We start from the raw sequence: 24,160 nt of genomic DNA, 5'->3' as shown, positions 1-24,160 counted from the left end.
AGGTCCTCCAGATAAATTTTGCTGGAAGTTGACAATAGAGTTACAACGGAGGACCTAAAGATTCCTAGAGAAAACACTTCTCTAAGCATTTGTAGGTCCTGCAACATGATTCTATGGTCACATTCTGACTGATGTTGGCCACAGAGTTCTGCTGGAGGACCTAGAAATTCCTAGAGAGGTATTCCCACAGGTTAAAAAAGTACTGTTTATTTATTTACTTTTTTTTTCAGTTTCACAGGGGTCCTCTGTCCCTAACCTCAGTGAATCTGGAGGGAGAAGCATATATCATTTTGAAAACAAATAATTTAGCCAAGAGAATAATTTTGCTTCACATGCTGTCAGGGATGTAGCTAGGATTTTAGGAAGGGGGGTCCAACCATTATAATGGGGCTTGGGTGTGGCAGCACAGAAGCACACACCATTCATTTTTCTAATGGAAGGGGGGGGGTCTGGACCCCAAGAACCCCCCCCCTTGACTACGTCCCTGATGCTGTTTAATATCCATTATGAAAGCACAGTGAAAGTCTGTCCTAATTTGAGGAGTGGCATTTCAGAAGAAAGAACTGGCAAAACCATCTCTGAAAATTCTTTGCCTAAGAAACTCTTATGACATTAATGAGGTCACCATAAGTAGACAGGTGACTTGAAAACACAACACATACACATCACAAACATGCTACTGACAACTTCGAGTAAGAAAACATGATAAACTTGGAGTCAATAATGGGCTTTGGGAATGCTGCAGTTCATTAAGATGCCAAACTTAATAGCAGATGGGTTAACTGACTAAGGGAGAGGTTGTGCATACTCTCTCTTATACATGGGACTGCACTTTCTCTTAAAGGATCAAGCTGGCAGTTTCATAGTGAGATAAGATAAAGCTTTAACAATGGATGCCCAAGAAACATTCTGCATATTAAGTATTCTTTACAACAGAGGGTTTTTGAGAGCACAACTTAGGAACCTTTTTGGTGGTTCCCTCCCCCTGCCCTAAAAAACCCAGACGGGTTAGATGGGGGGGTGGGGGGGCTGCCAAAAAAAGGTTCAGACCCTAAGCCCACTTAGGGAATGTAAGAAGAAAATTCATTATAGGGGGGAAAACCCAGCTGTTTTAGGCAATTAAACCCAAAGTGTGGCTCTGGTTTATTTTCTTATTAAATAAAGGCTCTTCTGGGCTTGTAACAGCCTAGTGGCATCCAAAAACATAGTTAAATTGCTCCTCAAATGTCTAGATAGGGGTGCTTGGAATAAAAAAATGAATTTGGAAGGAAAAAAATCAGGACATGGCCTTCCATTAGGCCAACGAAGCCACCAACACCTGGCTAATGCCCACCCAATTTACTAACTTAGGGAAAGGTGGTAGTTGGAACTCTTCTTAGAGAGTGCTACCTAAACAGAGTGCCAGATTCAAAGTGTGGCAACTCCAGGTAGCAATAGATAAAACATCTCTTTGAAACTCTGGAGATCTATACCAGTGTTGTTAGTAGTGTGCAACTTAAATCGTATAAGCCACAGCACAGTCAACAGTCAGGTATAAGTGAACTGTAGTCTAAGATGTAGAAGGGCAGAGGCTATCTACAACTTCACCAAGCTCAATGGACCAACTCTATAACTTGTTATAAAGTGGCTTCCTAAATTTCCAGAAGCAGGCTTCTGAGTTATTTATGTCCTGGTAACATTTAGATTTGATCACTACCATCTTCTTCCAAGAAATTCTGTCCAAGCCTTAAGATCTTTAGAGATCAGGCTCCAGGGTGCATATCTGCTACTGGGAGGCAGGTGGTTACTGAAGGCAGTGCATGGGAGGGAGGGGCATCATCCACAAACAGGGTGAAAAGACGTCCTCCTTTTCCAGGACATGTCTTACATTTCAATCTTCTGTCCAGGAGGAATTCCAAAATGTCCTCCATTTTCAGCATGACTAAGCATGGCTTTATATTTAGATGAGTATTTTTACCCCTTTTTTGTAATATCCTACATTTTTCTTGAATCTCCTACATTTTAAAGTGCTGTGTCCTCCTTTGCCGTCATAATATCTGGTCACCCTGTTCCCAGGGGGCTCTCAGTGGGTTTCTTGTCTCTGTTATTTTTAATAGGTGAACTCTAAAGTTCAGCAATCTTTTAAATTAATATTTTATTGTGGCTTCTGTTTTTATTATGTCTATTGCCATTATGTTTTTTATTAAAAAAAATAAAAACAATTTCCCTGGTTTGATTTTAGTTTTAAGTATTCAATTTTTTGCTGGCTCAGAAACCTCTAGGTTGAAAGACAGGACAAAAATCTATGAAATAAAGAATACAGAAAATTATAGCAGAGGTTTGAGAAGACAAGATTGACCAAAACTTTAGCTTGATTGGAAAGTACATTTTCCCTGTGATGTAGGCAGAACTCCTTAGTTTTGACAACTGTTCATCAGTTTAGCATTCTCCCTGTAGCAACTTCACAATATTTGAAAAATAAGCAACCAGGATAACAGAACATAAATCACAATAAAAATATTGATAACAAAACCTCTTATGTGTGACTATGTATAATCTCTATGAAGAATCTGGTAGACTATACCTCTTGTCCAGTAAGAAAAAGTAGAAGATCTCCTTCTTCCTCTTCACACATATGAATTTGGATTACTGTACGAATAGCTGCCTCAAGATAATCCCTCTCTGGTTCTGGTGTATAAAATATCTCCACAGGATGGGTACGGCCAGGTATAGTGAGGAGAGGACAGTTATCAAAATAAATTTGAAATTTACCAGCATCTAGAGTAGCACTCATTACTATAACCTACAATACAAAAGAAAAATACAGCATTACTGGATACAATACACTAATTCAAGCACATTAACATGGAATTTAAAGGTGAAACCTGACACAATTATACTGCCATGTTTTCGTTTGTTTGGGTTATAATCCGAAATAAACTTTATTGGGAGCAAGTCTCATTGGCTCTGTATACACTTGGCTCTGTATACACATGATCAGACTATGTGTGTTAAGACAGCAAATACTGAGTGGGGGGGAGATACTTAAAGATTACAAGTGCAACCTATTTTGTGAATTATAAAATCACTAAAAAATTTCAGCCACACATACACAATTAAAATTTTATTAACAGTGTGTAGAGTGATTAGTATTGAGGATATCTCCTAGAAATGCACTGTGATATTCTACAAATGATATATTCTACTGACCTTTAAATCAGATCTTTGCCTTACAACCTCTTTTAAAACTCCCATCAAAATATCTGTAGCCAGAGTTCTTTCATGAGCTTCATCAAGAATTATTACTCCATAACGTTCCAGTAAAGGATCATTCATAGCTTCACGTAGTAACATACCATCTGTCATATACCTGAGCAGAAAACCAATATTTTAATACAAGATACAGTGGGTTTGGATTTTTTCTCTTACTTCATTCAAAGAATATTTTCAGCATTTCCCAGTGCACAGTTACTGCCAGTGTTAGCATCACTATTACAGTGAGCCCCTGGTATCTGCCAGGGTTTGGTTCCAGGACCCTGGTGGCTATGAAAATCTGTGGATGCTCAAGTCCTATTAAATAAAACATAATAAAATAGAGTTCCTTATATAAAATGGAAAAATAAAAGCTTGTTCTTTTGAATTTATATAGTTTTAAAATATTTTCAAGCCATGGATGGTTGAATCCATGGATACGGAATTGTGGATACAGAAGGCCAATGCACTTCCTTTGTTTGCTGTGCACTAATGATCATTTTACTAATCATTAATGAAAGAGCTCTTGGAATATGTGCATCCTTAAAGACATCTAAGCCCTTTTTCACCTTTGTAAAATAATTTGGAAAGGAGTAAAAACATTATTTTCAACAGATGAATTCCAATAAATATTCAAGTTCAATCAAGGTAATTCGCCACACCAGGGATGAGAAGTATATAGCCCTCCAGATATTGTCAGACTGTAACTGTCAGCATTCATAACCTCTGGCTATGCTAGCAAGCACTGATGGAAACTACAAAATCTCAACCCACTGATCATTCACAGACTCCTTCTCATTAAAAAGAGGGAGAAAAAAATAGTAGATTGGGTTGTTCCATATATATTCAAATGTCTCTCAAAACACCAAAACAAAAAACAGAATACCACATACACTTGACTACATGTAAAAAAAATTATGCCCAAACACTGACCCTAAAATCCTAGGTAGACTTATATCCGGGTCAATACAGCAATAGTGCTTAGAAAGGCCTTGAACAAACTACTGCCCAATATGCCTGCAGAAATCGGCAGTGATTTCTTGAAAGAGAGTCCCAGGCAGGAGAGAGAGAGAGAGAGAGAGAGAGAGAGAGAGAGAGAGAGAGAGAGGCCCTTCCCAATCCAATTTTAAAACCATCTCTCCCCACAAAACACTCCAATTGACTCCACTTCCTTCCCAATCAAATGTTAAAACCTTCTCTCCCCACCAAAACCCACTTCCCTCCAGTTCCTTCCCTTCTCAATCTAATGTTAAAACCTTTTCTGCCAGCACCAGGGGAAGTGGTGTTAGGTGGTTGGGAGAGGTCCAGAGGGGGAGAAGGAGGGAGGAAAGTGGCATTTTCCTTTTGTTTTGCCCTTTGCATCCTTTCTTACATGCCCCTAAATTTTCCCCTTGACTTATTCAGGTTCAGGAGTATAGTCCAATATAGTCATTGTTTTCTCCATGCGCTGAGAATATGGGCACATAAACACCAAAAAGGTATCTCAGGTTGAAGTTCCACATTTCGCATGTTACATACAAGAGGCCCCTTTCAAATATACATGGCAGCATTTTTAGGGGTATATAGTAGTTAATACTTACTTTAGAATAGTTTTTCCACTACTGCAATCCTCAAATCGAATAGAATAACCAACTTCTTGGCCTAACATCACGTCCATTTCATCTGCAACTCGCTGGGCCACACTCATAGCAGCAACTCTCCTGGGTTGAGTACATGCAACACCTCTCTTTGGTCCTGGCAGCGAACGCATATAATCAACACACCACTGAGGGATCTATTGGGGGAGAAAGTATTCCCTTCATTGTTTATTTTATACATTTATCATGGTTGTTTTCACTGTAAAGACAGCTAAGTCCCTGCCTAAAGAGTCTTGAATTAATTATAAGTAGAAAAGAAATAGATAGGGGCTATAGAAACATGTCACAGCTAGCACAACTGCAATTCTATTTCATTTGTATTATCAAGAAACAGAAGCAAAAGGAAAAGCACTGCAGAAGCAATTTAAATGTATATTAAAATGACCCACTAGGATACACATCACCCTCTACAATAACAGAAGTTTTGAAGTGATTCATTTAGCCCATGTCTTCCACTACATAAAGGCAAATATTTATCTTTCAGACATTGTTACTGTGTAAAGAATGTCTACATCTATGACAAAACATTGAAAGTTTGTAACTTTATTTACCAGTGGCTTGGATGCTACAGACAACATTAACACAAGTTATTAAAAGCTGTAAATTCATATACAAAAGAATAATCTTTTATAAACTGACCAAAAGATACCTTAACATGGAACATTAAAGGCTACACAGTATTAAAAAGGGATAGACACAAAATTATACCAAATTAAATCAAAGGTGAAAACACAGCACTGTTGCACGAAGAGAAACATTTTTCTCTGAGATACAAACACAACACACCATCATCCTTTCAAATGCTTCTCTACAGCACTTTCAATTCAAGGCAGTTAGAACCATGTATGCAGTCAGGAAAGGACTGGAGGGCATGCTTCTGGATGGAAGTGGCAAACCATATGCTATTCTATAAATTGCTTTACAAACACTGTTGTATTAGTCATCTTTAATAGCTGAGACTGGTGACTTAAGCATAGAAATTGTGAGGAGACAACTGCATCTAGTTATAGAGTGACATGAAAAAAGACAATGTCTGCTGGAATCTGGGTGTGCTATGCTAGCGGTTGAACTTTACCCAGGCTCATGGAGAAATGACAAAAAAGGTGGACAAAAATCAGCAAAGTGGTCTTAAAATGACAGAGGTTTTATGGTGATAATACTGAAAACAAAATGGGGACTGCTTCAGGACGAAGAGATGCAGGTATTGTTATTTTAAAACACATCCAATGCCAATAGCTAAACTAAGTAACTCAGATGGTAATCCACTTGTCCTTAGGCTGAGGTTTTACATTAAATGAATAGGAATATTTTGGCCACAATCCTTACATTAACCTTGCTCTATTATCTAGAATAGGTATCTGTTTAATTTACATATGTGTTACAACATAGAGAAAGTTATCACTACAAACCTTTACAGAAAATTATTAGAGTGGTCTTTGAGGGAAAGATGTATACAAAATAATATGTTGGTGATCTTTCATTTTCATGGGGGGACTCCAGAACAGATCCCCCGTGAAAATGGAGGGCCAACTGTACATAGTTAGCTACTATTAGCACCTGTAGGATTGACACTTGTGTTGTATGTTGTAAAACTGATGACATGACAAGACATATACAAAATGAGAATTAAGACCAAATAGCCCAGAATATTTTGTATGGATACCAAATACATCTTAATAGAGCATTTATCCTTTCTGTGAACTCTGCAAAAATACTGCTACTTGTATTTGTGACTAGTAAGAAAGTTATGTTCATCAAACCTATACCAACACAATTTTGCCTGGATAATTAGACTATGCAAATACAAGTAACATTGCAACATACATATATTTTCAAAGATTTTATATTTTCAAAAAATCTGAAGGCAAATTTAGGCATCACTATAAATGAACTAGATATGGAATGAAATACTGACATTAAGATTTTCCAACTAGCCAGTAAGTTTCAGGAAAAAAAATATTTTAAGTGCTTACCCTCATTTTGCTATCATTATTATAAATAAACCACATGCAAATAACCAGAATAGTGGTTATTTGTAGATTAACACAGGCTTGCATTGAGCAATTCAAACCTCATTGAACCCTTTATGAAGAGGTAACAGACCTTGAAAAGACAGACAGACTACCAAAGGTGGGGGAGGAAAGTGAAATCTCATTACATCATTTTCTAGTCATTAAGCAACTGAAAGGTTCATTAAACAGATCTTGCTAGAAAGGCTAAGACCTGTGATGTGTCACTGCACAATGAATTTCTTTAAGGACACTGAAATATTGCTACTGCAACACTGAATAATTTCACAGAATCATACAAAGCGTTATGACATACCATTTACTGCATAATCTTTACAAATCACCTGTAAAGGCTAAAGAAAAACTTACCTGCGTTGTTTTACCAGAACCTGTCTCACCAACAAGTACAAAAGACTGGTGTCTGATGAGGATATCAGTAAATCTTTCCTTATACTCCCAGACAGGGAGTTGAAGCCGTTTCTTTAAGATCTCATAGTAACGAGGTGTGTGCGGTAGGTTTGTAAATGGATTGATACCCTGTGGAAGTACAGCTGGTTTTAAAGCTGGTAACCCCACACCAGCAATGAGTGCAGAATTGGTTGAAGGGCGTAAATCCTTTTCCTTATCTCTTTCCCTCTCACGATCTCTATCTCGATCCCTGTCACGGTCTTTGGAGCGGTCATCACGATCCCGTTCCCGATCTCGATCCTTCCTACATAATTTTCAGGATATATAAAGATGTTATCATTAGAATAAATGCACCTCTCAATCCTTCCTAAATAATTTTCAGAATAAAGCAAGATGTATATTTTGGAATAAACACACTAACATCTCCTTATTGCCAAAAATACAATTGGAAACCAAAACAATGCAGTTTTTGTTTTAAATATGAACTAATCTTATATGATTTTCCAAGAACCTGCATATATATTTTCAATCATCAATGTCCCTTGCCAATTTTTGCAGGGTGGATCAGTAAGTAAGCTAAAGTGTGATGGACTCAGCTCCAGCACTGCCCATGTGTGATGTTGCATAAACGCAATTTCCACCAGAAGCAAGCATAATGCCACTTATTTTTGGCAGAATGCTAATCCAACTCCCAGGATACAAATGCTTTTCTTTTTCTGCTTCTGCCACCTTAAAAATATGGAACAAGGAATATACCGCAAAGAAACTTTCCCTTCCATTCTTGTATGTAAAACGTCAGATTACTGCAATAACATATTGTTTTGTGGGGCTGTCCCTGAAGTATATTTGAAACTGGATCAGGTGCAAAATGTCTGGCCAGATGGCTCTCTGATGTGTACTGCAGTGGATTCATAGTTGTTTCCAGGTCCGATTCAAGGTATTGGTTCTTCCTTTTACAATCCTCAACTGTGTGAAGCCAAGCCTTAGGAAATACAGTCTTCTTCCCCTATGACCTTGTCCACATTTACAGTCTCCTTCAGAGGCCTTCTCTATGTCTCATCATAGGAATATGGGGAAAGGCCCTCTTGCTGGCACATTATAGTTTTGGCATTCCTTCTCTATGGAGATGAGACTAGCCATACCTCTGCTTAGTTTTATTTGTGTGGTTTGCCTTTTCAGTTCTTTTTTAATGGGGGTGATTCTGTTCTATGAATTGTTAAAGACAACTGGCTTGTTGTTTTGAATTTGTTTCAATGTTCACTATCTTTTTGTGAACATTTTGGGTCAAAAGGCAGGTCATAAATAGTCTGCTGTCATTTAAATATAGCAAGCAAGATGTAGTATGAATGGAAATCAGGTTTATACTTTATAACCTGGTGCTTATTCCACCTTTCTTCCTCAGTAACACCTTCAAATAAAAAGGACTAAGACAGTAAATACCCAAGGCATCAGATCCTGTCTGATTTAAGAAGCTAAACAGCATTGACTCTGGTTAGTACTTAGATGGGAGACTGCAAAGGAATACCAAGTTGTTGTTGTTATCTGCCTTCAAGTCAGCCTCAACTCATGGTGACCCTGTGGATGAGACATCTCCAAGTCTTCCTATCCTCAACTGCTCTGCTCAGCTCATGCAGGTTCACACCCATAACCTCCCTTAATGAGTCTAGCCATCTGTCATGTAGTCTTCCTTCTTTCTATTGCCTTCTACTTTCCTAACAATATTGCCTTTCTAATGAGTCATGCCTTCTCACAATGTGGCCAAAATACAACAGCCTGAATTTAGTTATCTTGGCTTCTTGGCAGAGTTCAGACTTGATCTATACCAAGACCCATTTGTATTTTGGGACATCCGTGGTCACTCTTTGACAGCAACACTTCTCAAATGAGTTGATTCTCTCTCTCTCTCTCTCTCTCTCACACACACACACACACACACACATACACACACACACATATATGGGAGACCACTAAGGGAATCTGTAAGCTGTATTTCAAATGAAGAAACTGTGAAACCACCTCTTAGTATTCCTTACCTAAGAAAACCTTATGAAATTCATGGATGGCCTAAGTCAATAGGCAACTTGTAGTATACACAGAGACTACAGTGCTAGGTACTCAGAAGTTCATAAATATGGCACCTTTAAATTTGATAAATTTATGGATACAGATCTAGCATTTTAAAATGAAGGCAATCTCAGTATGTACTCTGTAGTTCTTGTCTGCCTTCAAGTTGGTTCTCGCTTATGATGACCCTAAGACATATTTTGCCATCCTTTCAGGCTGAGGGAGTGTGTTTTGCCCAAGGTCACCCAGAGGCTTTCCATGGCCAAATAAGAATTCCAACCCCGGTCTCTAGTCCAACACTTAAACCACAACAACTACTTTCCTTTATCTGTACTCAAAATATACATGCTCATGTGTTGATTTTTCCCGGACTATTTTTCTGTTTTCTAAATGAATTCTGTGTTCCCACCTATCCCAACATAAGGACCAGAATAACCCAAAACAATCACTCTCTTGGTTTCTAGAATAGCATCTCTATTCATGAACAAATTTGACAAAAAGCCAGATTTTCTTATGACCTGCTTATCTGGTCTGGTATATCTATAATGTCATGCATAAAAGCCTTATACAGTGGACCCTTGTTATACACTGAGGTTTGATTCCAAGATCCCCCGTGGATAACAAAATCCGTGGATGCTCAAGCCCCATTACATATAATGACATTAACAAAATGGTGTCCCTTATAAAAAATGGAAAATCAAGGTTTGATATTTGAAATTTATACATTTTTGAACATTTTCAAACCGTGGATGCTTGAATCTGTGTATAAAAAAATCTGTGTATAAGAAGAGCGGACTGTACTTGAAACAGAAAAGTCAGCGATGAACAGAATGGTTTGAAAGCTATTTCCCACTAAGAACAGTCAGTCAACAAACACCTAGAAGCATTCTAGGACTCACAACATATCAGCAACTGGCCGGTTCTTTGGTAAGTGACTTAGTGTACTAAAAGAATGCAGACTGCATCTAGTGCACAATCAACACTTCCCTGAAAGTGAATATTGCAGTATACTGCAAGTATTCATATTCTTGGAGGAATGCCTGCTAACCTTCTAAACTGGCCTAAAGGATCACTGACTTCAATCAAATTTCTAATTTTCTATTCAGGGATTATACAGTGGAACCTCGGGATACGAAATACCCGGGTTACGAATTTTTCGGGACCCGAAAAAATCCAATTGGAAATTATTGATCCGGGTTACGAACGTTTTTTCGGGCCCCGAAAAAACTTTTGGTGCTTTTCGCCGCAATTTTACACCAAATCGCGGCTTTTCCCCATTAGCGGCTATGGGGATTCGGCTTGCGAAAGCCGTTCGGGTTACGAAAGCGGCCGCGGAACGGATTATTTTCGTAACCCGAGGCTCCACTGTATTCTGGAATACCCTATGAGATTAAAGAGAAGGTGAGGGACATGTTTTTGACTATTCAATATGTATTCTGCCAGTTTCTCATGTTATACCATGTATGTGGTAGCGGTGTGTGCTATTGAGCTTGTTCTGGTGCATTAGGTATTTTGCCTGAACATGTATATGCTTATGTGCTTGTGGTTTCCCATGGGAAATGGACGTTTATTGACTGGACACATCTACTACAGCTTGTGAATGGGTAAGTTATTAATGACTCTGTCAAATAGCCAATGTGCTTGCTCCAAATAGGCCAGGGAAATGTGTACTATCCAATAATTATGGTCATGCAACCCATGTACTATTTGAACTATGAAGTCTTTATCTGTTTACGAGACAAGTGAGCAATTGCAAAATTAAAGATTTTTGTTTGGCTTTCCACCAATCCACATTCATCTAATCATATTAATGATGCCAATCTCAGGGTAGGGGACAATGATATAAGGCAGAAAAAAATTAAGTGAACAGTTCTTCAGCAATTCTCTCTCTCATGGAAAAGTTATTTAAAATATTGTTTCATAAGATCCATAGGTATGGTCAATTAATAAAGAGGTAGAAGTGTGAACCCAAACAGTTTACAGTAACTGATTACGTTTCCTTTACCAACAAAAACAGAATCTTTTGACAAAAGAGAATGTAGTTCAAGTACTTCCTCAATGTGCAACTGAACTAACTAGTATGAATAATTCTACAGTGCAACTGGGAGAGCCTCAATGACAAGTGGAAGAGAATTAAACCTTGTTGGAAGTATGTGACTGGACAACCATAGATGTCGTGTGTTATTCTGTGGGTTCACTGCAACTGGTGGGTCTGCGATCAGAGCTTACACCCCACCCCTTACATTTAAACCAGCAACATAAAGGATGTATGTATAAAAATTTAATGTTAAATTTTCAGAACTAACCCTGTGCTGCACATGCTGTGCTGTTCTGCTCTCTTTTAATGAAGAGAGTATATGTTTCCGGGAAAGAAAGTTGTTCTCTGCAATACTGCAGCCTAGTCTCTTCGTCTCCTGTATTTCATATTACAGACCCTACAAATCTAGCCATACGAGGTCAGGCTGGCTTCGCTTTCTGCCCTATTTTAGTCAGCAGATAAAGACCTTATCATTTAGGCAGATCTTTGATTCTTAGATCATGTGACAGAAGAGTGTTTTGAAAGCAGTGTGTCTTTTTAATTGTGTTTTTAAAGTGCTTAAACTGTTTTTAACATTGTACTTTTTAATAAGTTTTTTCATTTAATTTGCCTTTTAATGCCTGTAAAATAATATTTCAGATGAACTTTGTTTTAAATTATTGTAAGCTGCTTTGGGCTCCGTGCTTGGAGAAAGATGGAATATAATTAAAATGAATAAATAAATAAATAAATAATATTAACGGAGTAACGTGGAAATGATATGCACACAACATGAACATTATTCATAAACTAATGAGCTGTTTGACAAATGGGACATTTCCAATATAAAACAGTATAGCACAAACATGTCGAGAATAATATACATGTATAATACAGGTGTCTTCAAATTCCAGACTCAAGTATATTTTTAAGGGCATCTTTCCAAATAAAGACCTATTTGTAATTATTTTTATACACATTCAACTCTCCTTTTAGTTCTTGTCTATTTGTTTTAAGGAGATATGCTTAGAACTGGTGGTGATGGCACTTTTATAACTAATCTTAGTTGGGGACATAATCTAGTTTTCTGCTTCCCAGTTGAAAATTAAACCCATCCTATGTACATCATTAATTGTACAAAAGAGTACAATACACAGAAATTCTTTAAATTAAGGGCATATTCCAAAGCCATACAAGTGCTGGCCAGGAACAGGAGAGGTATTCGCCAGGTCCAGCTGTAGCCCAATAGGCAACTTTCAGAACTGTTTTCTGGCAGCCCTGAGATTTGAAAAGAGAAGAAAGTCTCAGTACTCTGGCCTAACACTGGATTTCTTTAGATAAATACATTAAAGACCTTCTAAGCAATTGGAAAGGTGATCTGATCTAGCAGGAAGCATGTTTCTGGGATCTCTTATGTATCAAAACATTCAGATGTAAATAAGAACAGAATTGTGAAGCCCTCCAGATGTTTTTGGACTGCAATTCCTAGCAGTCCTAGCCAGCAAAACCAATGATGAAGAGTGATGCGGAGTTGCAGTCTAACAACAACTGAAGCATGCCATGAGTCCTATCCCTTATGTAAATGGTAAGCAATATCTTTAAAAACAACCCCACACCATTTCATGGAAATGAGGCATTTAAAAACCAAGGAAGTTAGTTCTTCGTTTCTGAATTTTCTGTATGTGAATTCATTCAGATTCAACCAACTAGTTAACCTGCCTTCAATCCCATTGTGGGAGAAAGGCGGGTTATAAATCCTTGAAATAAATAAATAAATAAATATAAACTGTATAAGACCTCTTTACTCAATAGCCATCTTACTTTTAATGCAAACACCACTTGCTGGGGACTGCCTTGCTAGTATTGATCATCTGAAGTGACAGTATTCAGTATATAACACAAACCAGGATCTACTGTAGATCTCTTGAAAACCTGCAGCAGTTCAACAAGCTTTGTACTCTCATATGTTTAAACAACACAATACCCCCCCCAAAAAAAAAATAAATCCCAAAAGCTTGAAATTGGCTTTTCTGTGAAAGAAATACAAGACCAGTTCAATTCAAGTAATGAAAACAAAATCTCAGGCTGAGAATGTGCTCAGTGTGTTCAAAGTACCTGACTCCTCTTGATATTTTTTAGGACACAAGTGAAAAGGTAAGTAGACCTGATAATCCTGAATTTTGCCCACACCCGCACTAGAGAAGTATATACAAATGACTGGAAGACCTGCTACATTAACACTACACCTCATCTCTGTACTGTTCTGCTTTTAAAAAGAGAAGTCTCTGTCTACAACTATGACACTTTACCATTTTAAGTGAACTACAGTCCCTTGTGATCTGAAGGAGTTGCAGATTAAACTATGATTTAAGAATGTAGGGTATGAAATTGTGGTTTGACCTGGGATCTTCTTACTATCCATACTTGCAAGAACCTATATTCCTCACCATTTCCCACCTTAGTTTGGTCACCACTATGGTTAAAATCAAAATCAGCTTCCACTCTCCTCTTCACAGATCCATAAGCAATAGTGAGCAGTTTTTAATCCCAGAAATCACAGCTGCTTCGTCTCACAGTTGGATACTAAAGTTTCCCCAAACATGTGAACCAAAAGCAGCTTTGGTGGGATAACGAAACAGATTCTGTCATGCAAGTCACCATTTTGAAAGTTGCCAGTTCACTTAAAATATGTCCTTTAAGCAAGGCAGGCACAAGGCTAGTTGTTAGAAGATGTCGGAGTAAACAGTTTTTAAAAATCCGGTTTCTGACACTGGTAGATTTATCGTACTGATGTTCTCTTTTTTGTAAAAGGACTTCCATTCCATCCTTTTTTTTTTTTTTTTGCAAATCAAAAACATCACAAAGATTACTCTTTCAAGAGAACAGATTTATGGATAAGCAGAACCTAAGCTTTCACATGTCAAGACAAAGAGACCAGTGAGATCACAGACTAAGCTTACGCCATTATCTGAAGATATACAGGCATTGTCACAATTTGCATCATTCTGTATCCCATTACACAAGAGATTTCCAAAGTGGGCGGTACACATTTGGTGAAAGATGCAGGGAGGTGGTGAGGGAAAACAGGGCAGCAGAGCAGCCTTCAGTCAAAGTATTCATGTGCCAGATAAACAAAGAGAACCAGCAACCTTTAGGACCATTAGGGTTACATGAAACTTCTTTTCAGGGTCCCTTAAAACCACAACACAGCCACACTGATCATTTCATACCGTGGTGTCTTCCACTCTTCATCTGCCAGGAGTAGCTCGCTCCCTTAGCTGCATCTGGGGCAGCTGGGAAACTTCTGTGAGGCTTGGGTGCAGGACATCACTTCTTTGGCTTGAAATGGCACCATTTTGGGACACAGCAGTGGGTGAGAAGCGGTGACAAAAAACTTTCAAATGTGGCTTAAGCTTAAACTTTGTGAGCTTTGCTGAGACTTGGATAGCAGGTTAGAGCTGCTCTGGTGTTCTTTCATTGGACAGATTGAGAGAAGAGGTAACGTAAGAAACTATGTTTGTGTATATTTGTGGGGAGGGGCATTTGAAGTTGTGTAGGGAAGACATGTCTGTGGTGAAGGAGTAGTATCTGGGGTCAATTCTTGGTAAGAGTCCTTCACTCTGGAGCAGCTCCTCTAGTTAAAATCTCTCCCTTCCCCATCCATGACTCCAGTCCATGGCATGTGGCCTCTGCAAATCTCCAACACACAATCTGGTTGTACCCACTTCTGCCCCACTGAAGAAGGACTGAGAGTCCTTCCTCACCAGGGATAAGCTTCTCCCTTTGCATCTGGTTGCTTTTGGAGCAGCAACTAAGCAGCTGGCTGAGCAGTGACCAGCTGCTTAGCCTTGTCCGCACTAGCCTTTGCTGGACGGGTAGCATGGGTGAGAGGCTTCTCAGTTGTTGTTCAGCCAGCTTTCTCAGTTGCTACTCCCAGGGTGACCAGGTACAAAGGGAGCAGTGACCGAGACGGACTGTTTTGAATTTGCAGCAGAATAGTAGACTTAATATCAAGCAATATGCATGGGGGTGCCAGGGTCCTCACCCAAGATAAAAGGGGGCCGTAGCCAGAAAAAGTTGGGGGACCACTACATTACACTCTGATCTCATATCCATTAACTGGCATTAATTTTATACTCCCATCATTGCATTTGAAGAAATAAACTACAATCCACAAAAACTCAGTCAATAAGTCTCAAAGTTACTACTAGATTCTTTCTCTCCCCTCTCCCTTTTCTATCCTTCTAAGATTGTCATTATTATGACATGATTAGAGATTGTTCCTTAAAATGGTTGCTGGCCAATGGAAACAATGAATTGAAAGGCATAACTGAATATAGACACAGGTTCATGAAACCGCACATTGTGTACATTCTTTCTGCCACCCATCGTTTCTCAATCTTTCATCCTCTCTCTCATCCTCTCTCTCTTTCTGACTCACACATACATAATATAATAATAATAAAAAATATTTATTTATATCCCACCTTTCCCTTTTGAGGATCTAGGCATGGAATAGATTCTCACAGGGGCAGCAAAAGTGTCTCTCATGTGCGCTTTCTTAACAGAAGAACTGTTACGTTCAGAAGAACTGCACAGGGGACACTGGCATTACATTACACATTCAGTGTTTGAAAAGGTGATCCCACAAATGTCTATAAGATGGACAAGAAAGTCCAAAGCAAAGAATAAAGCCCTCTCCTTGCAGTCAAACTATCACCTACCACCTCTAAAGTAGTGAAGCATTTGATGCCAACTTGGCTCAGTGGCAGGAAGGGTATCAGAACCTTACAAGTACTTAGAAGTTTCACACAAACACCTTCAAAAACATACAAGAATTTTGATTTTATTTCCAACATGATCAGCATGTTTTTATGAAAGCAAAGTTCCTATGAACTTCTCTCTTCTCTTGATTTATTTGTATAACGCTACAGTTTGCACCTGTCACTATTCGGTTGAGAAGGCGGAACAGTTGAAGAGTTTTGTCACATTTGCTTTCAAGAGTATAGAAATCACATTGCCAGAATTTTAAATTACAACAGACACATAATTTTAAAATACAAATTGGAAGACATTTAAAATAGTTATACCACTATTATTAAGAGAAGTTTTCAAAGTAGTAACCATGATAGTCTCTTGAAGCATAAAAAGGAGGAAGGGATGAGAAGAGAAAAAAGAAATGTAGCAGCACCTTTAATATTAACTAATTTTTATTTTAGCATGACTTTCATGGACATAAACCCACTTCTTCAGATGCAGAACAGTGATATTAAACTCTCAGGTTATAAAGCATATTTACCAAGTTATGGGAGTGGCATGGAATGTAATAATATTATTTATATAACCACTGGCACACTGGTGGCGCAGTGGTTAAATGCCTGCACTGCAGCCATTCACTCAAAACCACAAGGTTGCGAGTTCAAGACCAGCAAAAGGGCCCAAGCTCGACTCAGGCTTGCATCCTTCCGAGGTCACTAAAATGAGTACCCAGACTGTTGGGGGCAAATTAGCTTACTTGCTAATTAGCTTACTTGCTGTTCACCGCTATGATCTTTGGAATAGCGGTATATAAATAAAACAAATTATTATTATTATTATATATCCCACCTCTTCCCTCACCCATTACATAAAATAACAATCAATTACAAGACTAAAATAATAAAATAGTTAAAACAATTTAAAAACAAGCAGAATAGGATTGAGACAGCTAGGACAGATGGAGCTAATCTTAAAAGGGAGGACAGTCTGGGAAGGACCACAGCAGAGAGATCCATCTTGACAACCTTCTTGAAGGTGTCTAGGGCAGCAACAGGACAGATCTCCTCTGGCAGATCATTCCACACTTTCGGAGCAGCAAATGAGAAGGTCCTCTGGGAAACTGCAACCAACCTGGTCTTTAGTGGCTGCAGTTGATTCTTCCAAGATCTGAGGGTGTGGGGGGGGGGGGGATTATATGGGGAGAGGCGTACCCGCAAGTAAGTTGGACCCAAGCCATTTAGGGGTTTAAAGGTGATAACCAACACCTTAACTGGCAGGCAATGGAGGGATTTCAAAATGGGTGTTATATGGTTGAATCTGGATTTGCCAGCGACCAATCTGGCTGCCATATTTTGCACCAATTGGCACAAGGGTAGCCCCATGTAGAATGCATTGCAGAAGTCAAGATGAGAGGTTACCAGTGTGTGTACTACCATTTCTAGCCTCCCCCCACAGCTCCAGGTAGGATTGCAGCTGTCGTATCAGCCAAAGCTGATAGCAAGCGCTCCTGGCCGTCACATCTATCTGTGACGATAGCTGCAGCAATGAGTCTAGAAGCAACCCCAATAGGATCCAGAAATATGCAAATCATGATCCTCATCCTAAATTTTCAAAGGCCTGCATACGGTGATATACAGCGCACCCACATTATACACAGGTGCACCTTACGCCGCTTCCAGCATACGCTGGAAGCCTGCGCCAGAAGCTTCGGCACACCAGGAAGGAGTAATGGGGTGCGCACCCCATGGCATGCCATGTGCACAAGCCCAATTGTTTCTAATGGGGCTTGAGCACATGAGTTTTTTCCCCTTATGTGGGGAGGTCCAGAACAGAAAAAGTGCATGGGGAAAACATGGGGACCTCTGTCAATTTTGAGTACTGCATTTTCTGGCATATAAAACAACTTTTTAACCCGGAAAATCTTCTCAAAAATCAGGGGTCATCTTATATGACAGGTGTCGTCTTATAGGGCGGGTGCTGAAACCTCCGAGCCAGACTGTGGTCACCGCATATGGTGGGGGGAGCTCAAAAACGGCCACAGCCACATACCCTCCATATGTGGTGACCATATGAAAGCAGCAAGGGCGGCGTTGTACAAGTACGGTAGAAGAAAATCTTGGAGACAGGGAGGACTGGACAGGCAGGGAGCGCTGACCAATCCAAGCAGGCTTTGTATACAACAAGTTTTCCTGCTAAGTACCTGCATGTCATAAGCATTTGAATTAAAATTAGCATATTGAAATCAAAGCTGATGTTTTTTTAATTTTTATTTGGTGTGCGTTGGAAGAGGGGTAGTCTTATACGGTGAGTATATCTCAAACTCTATATTTTAACTGGAAAAGTTAGGAGTCGTCTTATACGCCCAGTCGTCTTATACGCCAGAAAATACGGTACATGCAAACCGCTACCACCAATCTGAGTTTGAAATAACCAGTTGGACAAAACAAATGAGTATTGTATGGCTCTATGCACTAGGTGGCAAGAAAGAAAGCCCTTCCTGTGTATCAATACTCCAAAGGAAATCTCACTGAATGTGATGAGAATAGCCTCTGTTAAATATATAGGATCACAGGCTTAAGCTGTTCAGATATCAACGATAGCACACACACTCTCATAAGATTTGTTTTTTCCATATCTGTGTGTGTTGCATGTCTTTAAGTGGTTTCCAGTTTATGGCAACCTTAAGGCAGTTTGCTTGGGGTTTTCTTGGCAAAATTTGTTCAGAGAAGGTTTGCTACTGCCTTCCTTTGACACTGAAAGTATGTGACTTGACTAAGGTCACCCAGTGGGATTCAAGGCCAAGTGGGGAATCAAACCCTCATCTCCAGAGTACTAGTCCAATACTCAAACCGCTATGCCATGCTATCTACCCTTCCCTAACTAAGGTAACATTAAAGCTGGAGCATTTGGGAGAGTTTTGGTCAATGCATGTTTTTCAGGCATAGAAAAGGTGCAGAAGGGGACAATAAAAATGCTCAGCTTGAAGCGCTATCCCTACAAGAAACAGTTAAACCATTTGACTCTTAGGTTTAGAAGATTGGCAATGCAAGGTGATCACATAATACAAGTTTATTACAGCCATGTACAATATAGACAGAATAACTAGAAGCTGATTTTCATCCCTAAGCACTAACTTAACCTCACTCACCGGACCTGATTTACCAATAGAATCAGGTAATGTGTAAGTTTGTTATTGTTGTCAGTATGCTTTCAAGTCTTTCCAATTTATGGTGACCCTATCATGGTGTTTTCTTGGCAAGTTTCTTCAGAAGGGGTTTGCCATTGCCGTCCTCTAAGGCTGAGAGAGTGTGACTTGCCCAAGGTCATCCAATGGGTTTCCATGGCTCAGCCGGGATTCAAAACCTGGTCTCCAGAGTCACAGTCCAATGCTCAAACCACTACTCCATGGTGGCTCTCCACCAAACAAATAATGGCTTCACAGTTTCAATATGAATTTATCATCACATGTAGTGAGCACACTCATAACAGCTTTAAAAGGAAGCATGTTTGAGGGGGGAAAGGAAGGCTTAGACACTGAAAGTACTGGCTGAATGGACCCTCCAGATTCAGAGGCAGTATCCTATCAAAAACCAGTTGGTGGCAGGAGGGATAGTACTAGAGAAGGTCAGAAATTCATGTTCTGAATATATGGACTGCTCGCTGCATCTGGTTGAGCATTGTGAGAATACTGAATACTGAGCAGATTGGTGTTTAATTTGATCTAGCAAGGCTGCAGTCAAGAAATCAGGAAAAGATTAGGAATGGCAAGTGCAGCTGTGAAAGAGCGAGACAAAATCCTGAAGTGTAAAGATATACAGCTGAACACTAAAATTCGAACCGTCCAAGTCATTTTATTCCCTATTACCATGTGGGAGAGATGTGAGAGATGGATAATGAAGAAAGTTGATAGGAAGAAAATCAAGTCATTTGAGATGTGGCGCTGGAGAAGAGTGCTGAGGACAATGTGGATGGCCAAAAAGACCAACAAATGAGTCCTAGAACAAGCCTATGGCCATATCAACATGTCCAATCTCGCCTGATCTTGGAAGTTGAGAAGGGTCGGGTCTGGTTAGTACTTGGATGAGAGACCACTTGGGAATAGCAAATACTGTAGGGCCCTAGAAGAGATCAAGCCTGAAAGCCAAGATGACCAAACTGAGGCAGTTGTATTTTGCCCTCATCGGGAGAAGGCCCGGCAAGAAGACAATGGTCCAAAACAGACTGCAGAAATAATCCCGTTTGAGGCCGCATTAACTGCCCTGGCTCAGCGCTAGGGAATTCTGGGAACTGTACGGGTCTAAACAGACAGGCCAGAATAAAGCTGCTTTGGGTCACTTTGGATGTATGCTTTTAAAATGCTGCGCGCATCCTAAGAGGCCAGAAGCCGCACCAAAGCCAAGCTCCAGTCCTAAGGACTGGAGCACAGCTTTGTTGCAGCTTCTGGCCTCTTAAGATGTGTGTGTCATTTAAACAACATACCTCCAAAGTGACCCGAAGCAGCTTTATTTTGGCCTGTCTGTTTGGGCCCTTTAGTTAGCTTCCTCTTTCAGAGCTCCTGTGCCACAGCCAAACTACAATTCCCAGAATTCCACAGCATTGAGCCAGGGCAGTTAAAGTGGCCGCAAACAGGATTATTTCTGCATGATGCTGGGGAAGGCAAAGGGCAGTAGAAAGAGAGGAAGGCCACAGCCCACATAGTTAGACTCATTCAGAGGGACCATGGGCCTGAACCTGCAGAGAGGGAGAGAGAAGGACAAGAGGGGCTTGGAGATCCCTCAATCCACAGGGTTTGCCCTGAGGGCAACTAATGACAAAGGTCCCAAAGACACTGCAGAAATAATCCAGTCTGAGACTGCTTTGACAGCCCTGGCTCAGTGCTAGGGAATCCTGGGAACTGTAGTGTTTGTGAGACCTTTAGCCTCCTCTGTCAGGGTGAATTCTGGTGCCAGAACAAACTACACTTCCCAAGGTTCCCTAGCACTGAGCCGGGGTGGTCAAAGCGGTCTCAAAGTGGGTTATAGTTCTGCAGAGTGTCTGGGGCCACACACTTCTCTGAGGCCTACAAGCGGGTGACAAAATGGTAGGCTTCACAGGTTTGAGCCAGGGCAGTTGAGGCGGAGCCAAACCAGGTTATCTCTCCAGAGTGGATGCAGCCTTACACTCTAAGCACTTTTCTAAGATGTGTATGTGTGTGTGTGTGTGTGTGTGTATATATATATAGAGAGAGAGAGCAGACAGTGTTAAAGAGTGCAGAGGAGGAGGGTTAAGGGCCAAACAACAAACTCCAACTCCCAGAATTCCACAGCCGTGAGCCAAGGCAGTTAAAGCGGTGCCAAATTTCTCCAGTGTGGATGCAGCCTTACACTCTAAACACTTTTAAAAGACTTTAACACACACACACATTAATATATATATAAATATATATATATATATATATATATATATATATTAAGAGACCAAACAGTGTTAATGAGTGCAGAAGAGGAGGGTAAAGGGCTGCAAAACAAACCCCAACTCCCTGAATTCCATAGCCTTGAGCCAAGGCAGTTAAAGCGATGCCAAAGCGGGTTATCCCTGCAGTGTGGATGCAGCCTTATGCTTTACTTTTTAAAGACATCTTTAATCACATATATTAATATGTATACATTAATACACAGACATATATATATATATATATATATATGACATCTTTAAAAAGTGCTTAGTGTAGTATATATATATATTAATGTATGTAATATATATTAATATATATATTATATATATATATATACACACACATATTGATATACACATATTATACACATAATATATATATATATATATATACACACACACACACACACACACATATAACTTTTTTATCTGGATTTGTACGCCGCTTTGATCTGAATTGGAAAAGCGGGATAAAAATAAACTTTTGTTTTTTATTTATTATATTACCTAATATATCTATGTTAATGTATATGTATATGTGTGTGTGTATATATATATATATATGACGTCTTTAAAAAGTGTTTAGTGTAGTATATTAATATACATATATATATATATATATATTATATTAATATATATATACACAGATATTGATATATATTACATGTAACTAATACATCTATGTTAATGTATATGTATATGTGTGTGTATATATATATATATATATGACGTCTTTAAAGTGTTTAGTGTAGTATATTAATATACATATATATATATATATATATATATTATTAATATATATACACAGATATTGATATATATTACATGTAACTAATACATCTATGTTAATGTATATGTATATGTGTGTGTATATATATATATATATATGACGTCTTTAAAGTGTTTAGTGTAGTATATTAATATACATATATATATATATATATATATATTATTAATATATATACACAGATATTGATATATATTACATGTAACTAATACATCTATGTTAATGTATATGTATATGTGTGTATATATATATATATATGACGTCTTTAAAGTGTTTAGTGTAGTATATATATTAATGTATGTAATATATATTAATATACATATATATATTATATATATAAATATATATAATGTATAAATATAATATATATACACATATTGATATATATATATTACATGTAATTAATACATCTATGTTAATGTATATGTATGTGTGTGTGTGTATATATATGACATCTTTAAAAAGTGTTTAGTGTAGTATATATTAATGTATGTAATACATATTAATATATATATATATTAATATAATATAGATATACAATACAGATATATTAATATACATGTACATATATATATATATATATTTCATGTAACTAATATATCTATGTTAATGTACATATATATATGTGTGTGTGCGTGTGCATGCGCATATATATATATATATATAGAGAGAGAGAGAGAGAGGCCCAATAGTATTAAAGCAGGAAAGGAGGGTCAAGGGTAAAAACAAAGCGGGGCTGTAGGCCTGGCTATGGCTCTGCAAAGGAAAGGGAGGCTAAAGGCGGAGCGCGGGGGAAGAGGGCTCCGCAAACAAGGAGGGAGGGAGGCCTGGCCCCTTCCTTCCTTCCCTCTGGGCCTCCGGCGTCCCTTACCCGTCGGAGGCGAGGCGCTTCTTGCTGGAGGCGTAGTCGTCCCCGAGGTCGAGGCGGTGCCGTTTGGACATGGCGGTGGCGGGAGCCGGAGGAGGAGAGGGCCTCCGAGGAAGAGCGCGAGCGAGGAGCTAAAATGGCGGCAGGAAGGAAGGAAGCAAGCAAGCGGCGGCCGCGAGGAGGAGCAGGAGGAAGAGGAGCAAAGGGAGGCAGCGGCGCAACCAAATAACCGCTCCCTCCGGAAACCCGCTCCCTCAGCACTTCCGTTCCGGCCCACAAATGGTCCCCCCTCATGTTTTAAACGGATCCCAACGATATTGTTTTAAAACAAAAAGTGGGGGGAAGAGTGAGCCGTGAAGGTCCCTCAGTCCTCAGACACTCAGGTCCATCCGGCTTCACTATTCCCTCTCCAGACTTGTTTGCTTATTTAGCCTTTACAAAGTTTGGACTTCAACTCCCAGAATCCCCGCGAACTATCCAACATGGCCGAGGCTTCTGGGAGATGTAGTCCAAAAAAAATGATTCCCTTAAAGGGCACACAGTCTTTGGGGACCACTGATAGTGAGATGGATAAAAGCAATATTCAGTCTTTATTCTACATATTCAATGTCTGGTTCCCCTGAATGTAATGAGAAAAGACCCCCAAAGAAAGTGAACTTAGCCTCAGTTAAGAAAAATGTTGAAGAGAGTTGTTTCATAATGGGTACTGTCCACTATTACCAGGGACAAAATGTAGGACAAATTCAGGACCAAACTGTAGGACAACTGCAGGACAAAACTCAGCCCAAAATGTAGGACATTGAAGAAAAAGGGAGGACCTTAAACGTCCTACATTTTGGGCTGAGTTTTGTCCTGCAGTTGTCCTACAGTTTGGTCTCGAATTTGTTCTACATTTTGTCCCTGGTAATAGTGGACAATTATGGCAACCCTAGAAAGGGCAGAGTAACA

The 24,160-nt window shown here is 39.2% G+C and overlaps 1 protein-coding gene across 1 annotated transcript in view; it reads right to left on the bottom strand.

The window, feature by feature from the left end:
* Window positions 1-23,359, bottom strand: part of DHX15 (DEAH-box helicase 15) — a 51,729-nt gene extending 28,370 nt beyond the window's left edge. Inside the window, exons 1-5 of the mRNA XM_089524723.1 lie at window positions 23,216-23,359; window positions 7,247-7,589; window positions 4,812-5,005; window positions 3,190-3,349; window positions 2,564-2,782 (exon numbers count right to left, since the gene is read on the bottom strand). Of these exons, the coding sequence (XP_089380849.1) occupies window positions 2,564-2,782; window positions 3,190-3,349; window positions 4,812-5,005; window positions 7,247-7,589; window positions 23,216-23,286 (987 nt within the window). The 5' untranslated portion in view covers window positions 23,287-23,359. The remainder of the gene's footprint in view (window positions 1-2,563; window positions 2,783-3,189; window positions 3,350-4,811; window positions 5,006-7,246; window positions 7,590-23,215) is intronic.
* Window positions 23,360-24,160: the final 801 nt, after the last annotated feature.

Source organism: Sceloporus occidentalis, unplaced genomic scaffold (genome assembly GCF_023333645.1).
Source record: "Sceloporus occidentalis isolate IW3139 unplaced genomic scaffold, rSceOcc1.0.p SCAF_5, whole genome shotgun sequence".
NCBI lineage: Eukaryota > Metazoa > Chordata > Lepidosauria > Squamata > Phrynosomatidae > Sceloporus > Sceloporus occidentalis.
The sequence above is the reverse complement of the archived record's forward strand: the minus strand, read 5'-3'. Positions and strand labels throughout refer to the sequence as shown.